Here is a 10,096-nt window from a genome sequence, read left to right on the forward strand (position 1 = left end):
TGGGGGCTGCTCTGAGTTTGTGCCTCAACCCTGCAGCTCATTAGCTGGGCAGCTCCTCCCCCTCACTCAGCTTGATTCTTCATCTCTTAAGTGACAAGCTCCCACCAGAAGCTCTCTCCAGTTCCCCAGAAACTAAGGCTCCCCCATTTATGGGACAATTCTACTTCTGGAACAACAATAGGGTGGCCACCATGGTTTGGTCGCTGACTCCCACACCCTCGTGGGACAGCCTCTGCCCACCTAGCCTGAGAAGGTCACACTTCTGAAGGGACCTGGTGGGCACTTCTGACTTCACGGCAGATGAGGGGTGTGGAAGGAAAACTGGGGTGGATATGCCTGAGTGTCTACGACACTAAGAAGTGACCTCCCCAGCCAGGTGCAGTGGCTCACACCTGTATTCCCAGCACTTTGGGAGGCCAAGGCGGGCAGATCACGAGGTCAGGAGATTGAGACCAGCCTGGCCAATATGGTAAAACTCCATCTCTACAAAAATTAGCCGGGCGTGGTGGCGTGCACCTGTAGTCCCAGCTACTCGGGAGGCTGAGGCAGAAGAATTGTTTGAACCCAAGAGGCGGAGGTTGCAGTGGGCCGAGTTCACGCCATTTTACTCCAGCCTGGGTGACAGAGTGAGACTCCATCTCAAACAAAAAAAAAAAGAAGTGACCTCCCAGATGATGCTAACACACACTACTGGGAGGAGGCCTTTACAAAAAAACCAAACAAAACCCACTTTTTGCGGTCACTTGGTGGAATGTTTCAGCATCGTTGCCACGCCATCTGACTTCTAAAGCTTGAGTCCCACGGGAACTGCTTGGGTCACAAAGTTGCTTTCCTGGCACTGTCATGGCCAAACTAACTTGCCCCACAGTCAAGATCCTACAGATTCCATCACTTCTCTGCCTCAGAACCCATGCCCTGAAACCCCACTAGAGGAAACAGAGAGCCAAGCACTCTCTACTTTTATTTTATTTTACAGATGGGGTCTTGTTCTGTCGCCCAGACTGGAGTGCAGTGGCACAGTCATACCTCACTGCAGCCTCTAACTCCTGGGCTTAAGTGATCCTCCCACCTCAGCCTCCTAAGTAGCCAGGATTTCAGGCCTGAGCCACCACACCCAGCTAATTTTCGTATTTTTTATAGAGATGGGGTCTTGCTATGTTGCCCAGGCTGGTCCAGAACTTCTGGCTTCAAGCGATCCTCCCACCTTAGCCTCCTAAAATGCTGGGATTACAGGCATGAGCCATCGTTCCCAGCCACAATCTCTACCTTTTTTTTTTTTTTTTTTGAGACAGAGTTTCACTTACTCTGTCGCCCAGGCTGGAGTGCAGTGGCGTGACCTCAGCTCCCTGCAACCTCCCAGGTTCAAGCAATTTTCCTGCCTCAGCCTCCCGAGTAGCTGGGATTACAGCTACTCGGGAGCATGTGCACCACCACACCCAGCTAATTTTTGTATTTTTAGTAGAGATGGGGTTTCACCATGTTGGCTAGGCTGATCTCAACCTCCTAACCTCAAGTGATCTGCCCCCCTTGGCCTCCCAAAGTGCTGGGATTACAGGCGTGAGCCAACAATCTCTACTTTTGAAACCACTTACATCTACCCCAGAGTATGGGCTGATCATCTAGGCTCAAGGTTTTACAGAAAACATGTTCTGCCTCTGAATGGGAGTTGTCTAAAATTACCAACTCCACTAAGCTCACCTAGGGGACAGTCCATGCCAGGGGCTTTGTATACCAATATACATTCCTTTTTAATACTCCAATTGTTGTTTCCGCTCAAGTGAACATCTTGGCTTAAAAGGGGGGAAAATACACAGCTCCTCTCAACAAAGACTTCATGCCCAACCTATTTGTCATATTACTAATTAATACACTCTAAAGGAGAATAACCCAAGGCTAGGGGGCCCAAGAGAGAGGAAAGAGACACAGAAATACCAAGCCACCTCCAGCGAGATGCGTAAGTCAAAACCCATTCATCTTCGAAAAGCCCATGTTTAAAAGGTCACAGAGAGGTTAATGATGAGCCGTGGAATTTCGAGATGTAAATAGCCTGCTGCAGAAGCTGGGTCTGCTTTGGCCCAACTGTGGGAGTGTTTGCACAACTTCACCCCATTTCGCAGCAACCGGTCTGGCTTTCACCCCTCCCCTCCAGCCCTCCAGCCCTCCAGCCCTCCAGCCCTGAGGCTGGACAGACACTGGGCTGAAGGGGACCCAGTTAGGGACACACCTCTGCAAGGGTAGGAAGGAGTGTGCACTTACCCAGTGGCTTGTACTCGTCGCGAGGAGACAGCCGAGAGTAGGGAGGTGGCGGAGATTCTGGAAGACAGGAGACAGCATGTCACTGCCAGGGTGGGGGAGCTCACACCTCAGGTTCTACATGCTTTTAATTTCTGGTTTCCTCAAATAATAAACTCAGCCTCCAGAAAGCCCTCCCTTTGTCCCACCTCCTCTGCTGCCCAAATCCCCTCAACAGTTAAAGCCACAGGCTTGGGGCACAGACAGATACGGGCTCAATCCCAGCTCTGCCATATTTGGCTGTGTGACCTCAAGCAACTTACTTCACCTCTCTGAGCCTGTTTCTTCAGCTCTAAAATGAGGATAAAAATCATCTAGACCTCCCAGGTTTGCTGGGATAATGTATGTAAAATGCTTAGTGCAGCTCTTGGCATTATCGAAAAACACCTCCATAAACAGTAACTGTTACTACTTTAACAAGAGAAACGTGAGTGCAGGGAAAGTCAGAGCCAGGGCTGCTGGATAGAATACCAGATGCTCAGTTACATTTGAGTTTTGGATAAACATAGCATCATTTTGTAGTATAAGTGTGCCCCTTTCGATATTGGCGGTGTACTTATACTAAAATATGGTGTGTTGTTTATCTGATACTCTAATTTAACTGGGCATCCTGCATTTTACTTGCTAAATTTGGCAAGCATAGTCAGAGCTGAGTGTAAGTGCAAAGGCCCAGACACAGAAACGCGTGTCCAAACAAGCTGCATTAGAGCTAGCATTCCTAGGTGCAGGGAAGGACAGCAGAAAGGGTTAGGACCCAAAAGGTCAAACCCAGCTATCTCAATAGGAGGTCTTAAAGCCAGTCACTTCCACTCTTGGCCTCAGTCTCCCCTTTTGTAAAGGACAGGGGCAGAACGCAAGTTCTCTACAGCTCAGATGCTATTATTCCTTATTGTCTATGATATTTTTCTTTGGGTTTCCTTTCATTTGCCTAAAATACTCCTCCTTAAAAACATATACTTTGCCTTCAGAAGAATTCCTTAGCTTCTTGCTTTATGGGAAGTAACAATTTGCTAAACTAAGTAACAATTTGCATGAATGAAATGACCCTTCATTTTCAGTAAATGAAACTAAACACAATCAAATCGCAAACTAAAACAAACTCTCAGTGGTAATAAAGTGGTAATAACTATTATTAGGCGGGTATCAGTAATGACACAAGGGGTAATAAGTGTTTTTCGCAATTGTAATAAGGCACAATTAGTGATAGGAGCACTTGTTTTGCTCCATACACCCAATGAGGCCTCACCTCTTCCCCACCCTGGCTTTTCCAGCTCAAAGTTACTTCCAACAAAGTCAAAGCTCTGAGGTTTAGAAACAGAGACTTTCTGTGGACAGAAATTAGAGAGAAGGAAAAGTGAATCACAGAGTAGCCACTGAGAGAGACGTGAACACTTGCTCAGTGCCTACCTTGTGCTACCTTGTGTCTCACTCCATGCCAATCACTTTCAATTTTATTATTTTAGACCTCAGGTACAGAGTAGTTAATTATGCTCATCAGGCACCTACTTTTATTTAATCCTTTCTCAAATGAGATGACATTATCATCCCCATTTTACGGATGAGAAAACTGACTTGCGCATGTCTCCTGAGCCAGTCATGGTGGAGCTGGGATTCCAGTCCAGGCCTAACTCTGCTCTGCCACCCAATGAGATGGAATCAAGAGATGCCCTTTCTTACATCTCTTCATCCCCGCCGGGTCTGGGACATCACCTGCACAGAACAATCTCACTACATATGGACATAGACAACTGGGATGAGGATAATGGTAAAGTTGAATGCACCTGTGGACAAAGATGCGCAGAAAGAGGATCTAGGGGGCTCTCAGGCCTAGAGGCCAGCCTTGAGGAGGACCGGCCTCTCAGGACAAGAGGCAGGGCAGAGGAAGGGCTGGAGTTCCACATGAAAAGAGAATTGAGGCCAGTGCTTCCACTGTACAGAGGAGGAGACTGTGGCCTGGTGAGTGGAAGTGACTCCCTCAGGAGCTAGGTATGGAGCCAGAACAAATGCCAGGTCCCTGACCTCCATGCCCTTTCCACTACCCCCATGAGCTTATCAGAAAGCCTGCAATTTCTCAGGGTTACTTTTGCAAAAATCTGACTGGCTGAGGCCTAGGCCACACATGGCATAGAACTCTGGACATCCGCCCCCCAGATTTGTTCCCAAAGGTGAATCTTGACAACTATGGGCAGTAGTGGCTGGAGTCAAGCCTCTGTAACCAATGCCAGCATCTCTTCCAGGGGCTGCTTACCTGGGAATCAAAAGGTGGAAGGCAGGAAAGGCTAATGAAGTCCCACCTGGAAGAGCTACCTGAGCCTTGAGTTGTGACACCCACTACCCATGGCCATAGCTGAGTTGGGAGTTCCAATGTTGTGAGAGAAAGAAAATCTATGAACCTGAACCAGGAGACATGCCAGGTAGTGGAGCACTGCAAAGTGTCCAGGAGGGACCTCACCACGCTCCCATTAGCTCTGGCAAAATGGTATGCACACAACTGTTTATTTATTTGAGACTGAGTTTCGCTCTTGTTACCCAGGCTGGAGTGCAATGGCGTGATCTCGGCTCACCGCAACCTCCACCTCGCAGGTTCAAGCGATTCTTCTGCCTCAGCCTCCCTAGTAGCTGGGATTACAGGCATGCACCACCATGCCCAGCTAATTTTGTATTTTTAGTAGAGATGGGGTTTCTCCATGTTGGTCAGGCTGGTCTTGAACTCCTGACCTCAGGTGATCCGCCCGCCTCGGCCTCCCAAAGTGCTGGGATTATAGGCGTGAGCCACCGCGCCCAGCCAACTGCTTAACAACTGCATGGACTGAAAGCTAATCAGTAGATTCCATTGTAGGCAACTAACAAAGTATGAAGGCTTTAGACTCCACCCCACAACACAAGGATTTAGAGTGTCAGAGACAGAAGAGGCCTTGGGGTTCACGCAACTCAATTCCTTCTTTTCACTGATATGAAAACTAAGGTCCCACTTGCTAAAGGACCTGCCCAAGGCCACATATGAAAGTAGCTGCAGGTATTATGGGGAAGGCCAGCTGGAGACCAGTATCAGGTAACCCTTTCCAAAAACTGAGATATAATTCACATACCCTAAGATTCATCCTTTTTTAAAATATACCATTCAGTGGTTTTTTTAGTGTATTTACAATGTTGTGCAACCATCAACCACAATCTAAACACAGGACATTTTTTTCATCGCAAAAAGAAACACCATCCTCACTGGCAGTCACTTCCTAGACCCCAACCCCACAACCCTGGGCAACCACTAACCTACTTTTTGTCTCTATGGGTTTGCCCATTCTGGACATTTCATTTCATACAACATATGGCCTTTTGTGGCTGGCTGCTTCTTTCATGTGGCACAAAGTCGTCGAGGTTCATCCACGTTGTAACATGTTTCGGTACTGGACTTCGTTCTTTTTCATGGGTGAATGATATTCCATTTTTTGGATGTACCATATTTCATTTATCTATTCATCAGCTAGTGGACATTTGGGTTGCTTCCTCTCTTTAGCTATTATGAATAATGTGCTATGAACACTACCGAGTAACAATCAGCCACCACTTCCACGTGGCTGCACCCTATGGATCTGGACTGATGGAGCCTCAGGGCATTACCTCAGGTGGGCAAGGTGGGCACTCAGGTGGGACACTTGGTGGGTGAGACCAAAGATCAGAAAAGAACCTATGAGCTGCCACCAGGCCCTCTGTCCACTCCCCTCTTAGAAGTTGTCTTAGTACTTTTGAAAGTTGTGTTGATTTTAAAATAATAACCAATATGCTCTAAACTTTAACAGGAGAACTTTTAGAGCACTGCAGGCCCCTCTGAAAGAAGTGGACCTGGTAGGGAGAAAAAGAAAAGAGAGGGAGACAGAAAGACATCAGGAACTCCAACCCCCTTGGACATCCAGCCTGAGGCATCAACTTCAGGAATCTCCTCCAACTTCCTGCAGAAGCAAGAGCAGTCAGCCAGGGGCCAGTGCACCAGAAGGTTCAGCTCAGCCCAGGCATGCCTCTGGTTAGCCCCCAGGGGGTACTTAGCCTTTTGGGATCTAGACCTGAATTCTAAAGCCAGAAGAGTTCACAGCCTCTCCCAGTGCCTGGAAAAGTTTCAGTTTGGGACATTACCTTCCACCCCCATCTTTGCAGCTCAGCATCTTGCTTAGGAAAAGATTCACATGCCTCCTGGGTTGCCAAGTTTCCCCCCCTCCCAAAGAGGGGCTGTGGGTGGGGAGGGAGCCTCCTGAGTGCCCATCCTTCCTGCCCCCAGAAGCTGAAGACTCAACCCTAAGCCCCAGGATGGGAGACGCAGAAAAGGAGCTCCTGGCACTTTAAGGCTGACTGAGCCTAATTGCCCAGATTCCCCTGGCAGCCAGATAAACAGCGCGGCCGGCTGGCGCCAGCAAGAGGCAAACTGCACATTATCACCCCTTCCTCACCTCCAGGAGGAGCTAGGAGGAGCAGACAAGCAGGGCTAGGGGCCGCTGAGCCGGGCAGGGCGGGGGCTTGGAAGCCCAACTTGAAATTGATCTCATTTCAAAGGGATAATGCCAGGCCAAATAAAAGGAAAACTTTCTAGCCCATTCTAATTCCTATAGTCCTGGCCTGGGAACCCTGTGTTTTCCTAGGCGGCCTCCTCCAGTCGTTTAGAAGTTCTCTCTCTCGCTCTGTCTCTCTTCCCCGGGCGCAATTTGGATAATAGTAATTTACTGAATATAATTACAGAAAAAAAAAAAGTGGGGAAGCAAAGAGCAGGAGATTTATTCCGAAGTTAATGGATACTTTCAGGAGAAAGGAGCTCTATAAACACAGGTTAGAGCTGTGATTAAAGTATTTCTCCACATTTCCGTCCACATAGGCACCCACCGAGCTCAGCGAACTGGCTTTTCCTGGGACAGAAAGACACCCAAGGGGGAGGCAGAGCTGGGCCTGACTCCCACGGGCTGGGAGGCCAGGAGGCCCCCAGCTCATGCCCAGCAGAGGTGGGTCCCCTCCTGAGGACCCCTGTTTCCGAGACAAGCCTGGGGCAGAGTGGGGGAGGGGACGGAGGCCTGTGTGGCCTGGAATCTGCATGTCAGCCCGCAGGGATTCCCTCCAATCCCTTACTTTAGATACGGGAAAAGAAGCCCAAAGGGGAAACTAGCCCCAAGCCACAAATCACGTTGGGCTCCGAACAGCAGGGGTCCACACTGCCCAGGAAGGGGTCTCCGGTCACTGGGGCTCCCTGCGGTGGTCGGTGAAGGTGCGGAGGTGACGGCTGCGGGGGGGGGGGGAGTCCCTCAGTGCTGGTGTTCCAGTGTACTTTGGTCGCTAGCTGTGTGCCTGCGCTGTGTGTGCGAGCGCGTCTGTCTGCCCGGTGCCCGGGCTCTCTCCCCAGAGCCCTGGAAGGCGCAGGCTCCTTATCAGGACGCGCACGGCTGAGCCCCAGCTATGCGCCCGCCCAGTTATGGGAGCCAGGCTGGCGGCCAGGCGGTGGAGGCGGGGTGGGCAGCCCAGGGCTCCCCCAGCTCTCAGGCCAGGGGCAAGAGGGTCAACCTGGCATATACTGGAAACTCTTCCCTGACCATCGGTCCTCCCAGCGGTCCCCAGGGTGGCTGAATGGGGGCCCCACCTGCTAGCAGCTAGCAAAGGAACAGGGGAGGAGACTTGGGGAGCTGCAGCCCTGGCAACAGCGCCTCCTTCTGGGAGAAGGAGGGGAATCAAGTCCCAAGGCTTAGTCCAGATTTAGATGGGGAGAATGTTCCTAGAGCCACCCCCACTGACCAGCAACGGTGGCTGAGAGGAGAGGTAACTCATCCAAAGTCAAGCGGCAGGTTACGAGCTGGGCAGAGCCTAGGACTAGGTCCATGGTCAAGAACCGTTCCACTGCAGCTTGCCAGGTATCTCTTGACCTGCACCTCTCCAAAACCACTAAATGCAAACCAACACCCAAGCCAACTCCTAGTCCCAGGAGTAGTAGCAGGAGCGGTCCTGTCCATTGTCTCCAACTTTTTCACTCCTCCCCTCCCTGCCCACCCACCTGAGCATGCCTGGCACCTTAACTCTGAGCTGGCTGGCTCCCTCTCCTCTGACCCATCCTCCAAGGTCCTGCTCCAGGTTGGAGCTGTGGAGCTCCTTCAGGCCATCCTATTACATACACCCCATAGCCTTCTGGTAGTTCAGACCCAGTGACCTGGCCCTGCACACTTCCCTTCTTCCCCCATTTCTCCCCCTAAATCCCACGTGGGATTATGTTTCTTGAGGGCACAGATCCTACTCATATTTCCACTCTGCTAGACACAGCACCCAGCACAGTGCCTGGCCCAGAATAGTTGCTCAACAAACATTTGCTGGCACACTGAACTGGCGAGAGAGAATATACCTGCCAGGGGCTTCTACAAGAGTGGAATGGGCCCACTTAAAAAAAAAAAAAAAAGACCAGGAACAAGACAACCATAAATAGGGGTCTCCTTCCCCAGAGGCAGGGAGGAGACAGAGTTCGCAGAGGGGAGAAAGTCACTTCCAGGGAAAGCTATCAGCAAGGGGAAAAGAGTGCATAGAAAGCCTGGCATGGGCCACAGATCAGGGACTGCTCATAGATCCTAAATTAGGACTGGAGTTACCATGAGGGGAGTAGGGTGCCTGATCAACAATGCCCCTCCCCACCCACCCCCATCAATGCCCTCTATGCAGGAATCATCACTGAGGGAAAACTTCCTTTCCTCTCCAGACACTACTCCACACACAAACAAGACACCTAGGACAAATGCACCATCCTAGGCCCATCTTCCTCTTCCACACAGAGTCAGGAGACCTAAGATCTGACCCTCTCTGTGCTCCCAGCCTGGGTGCTGACTCTCCCCAGGGAAGCCAGAATGGAGGGATTCAGAGCCCTCCCAGGCTCAAAGCCTGTGACTCCCTGCCAGTCCCACCCCTGCAAAACCCCAGTGTCACCTAATGGATTCCCATACATCCCTCAGAGGCTAGCTACAGGCTAAAATGTGTGTTCCCCGCAAGGCAGAGGTCAGAGCAAGGCAAGTGCAAGCTCCTGGCCTGCTGGAGCCTCCTGACCTGCTGGAGCCTCCGCCTGCCTGCACCTAAGCACCAGGGCCTGGCCAGGTAAGCAAGGCTGAGGGTGGGGTGTGTGCAGGAAATCCCAAGAGGAGAACAAAGAAGGGGGGCAGTTCTCAGAGGTAATCGAGTATCTGGCTTCTTCACCTACTCACGGATGCCACCAAGACCCTAAACTCTATACAAAAGCTGGACACAAAAGTTGAGAAGGACTATGGAAGACCCTGGCACTTGACACCCAAGGGATGTGGGGAATGATAATATGTGGGGAATAAAGACGGTGCTCTTTACTCCAGAGGGGGATTACCCTGCAAAGCGTTGTTGAAAGTATACAAAGGTACAAATTGGGAATTTGACGAAGACTTTTGATTCTAGCTATGATTTGTGTACATCCAATTTCACAACTTACAGCTGCTTGGACATAGAAAAGCACAGTATGGGTAAGGGCACGTGCATACAAATGCTAGAAGCCTGGGCACAGACTGGGGTAGATTCCGGAATTGAGGTAGGAGGAAATAGTACCTACTTCTTTGGTCTCTCCTTGGCCTGCCCTCCCCTTTCACTGCCTATGAAGTTGGAGCCTACATCATGTCCCTGAAACTGCACAGAGAAAACTACGACGTGTACTTTTTTAAGTTTACCGGAGCCTTGAGATAAAGTTGCCACTTGAGGTGTGTGCTGGGACACCCACTCCCCTCGGCTGGGCTAAGGCGCCTCTCCTGGTGGCTCCAAGGGCACCCAGGGGAGCACCCGC

The 10,096-nt window shown here is 50.6% G+C and overlaps 1 protein-coding gene across 1 annotated transcript in view; it reads right to left on the minus strand.

Annotated features, from left to right (window-relative positions):
• The window catches only part of SMAD6 (SMAD family member 6), an 84,139-nt gene that overhangs the window by 72,097 nt on the left and 1,946 nt on the right, over window positions 1-10,096 (minus strand). Inside the window, exons 2-5 of the mRNA XM_011940558.1 lie at window positions 7,399-7,549; window positions 6,188-6,239; window positions 5,567-5,603; window positions 2,257-2,313 (exon numbers count right to left, since the gene is read on the minus strand). Of these exons, the coding sequence (XP_011795948.1) occupies window positions 2,257-2,313; window positions 5,567-5,603; window positions 6,188-6,239; window positions 7,399-7,549 (297 nt within the window). The remainder of the gene's footprint in view (window positions 1-2,256; window positions 2,314-5,566; window positions 5,604-6,187; window positions 6,240-7,398; window positions 7,550-10,096) is intronic.

The sequence above is a fragment of the Colobus angolensis genome, unplaced genomic scaffold (genome assembly GCF_000951035.1).
Source record: "Colobus angolensis palliatus isolate OR3802 unplaced genomic scaffold, Cang.pa_1.0 Scaffold19, whole genome shotgun sequence".
Taxonomy (NCBI): domain Eukaryota; kingdom Metazoa; phylum Chordata; class Mammalia; order Primates; family Cercopithecidae; genus Colobus; species Colobus angolensis.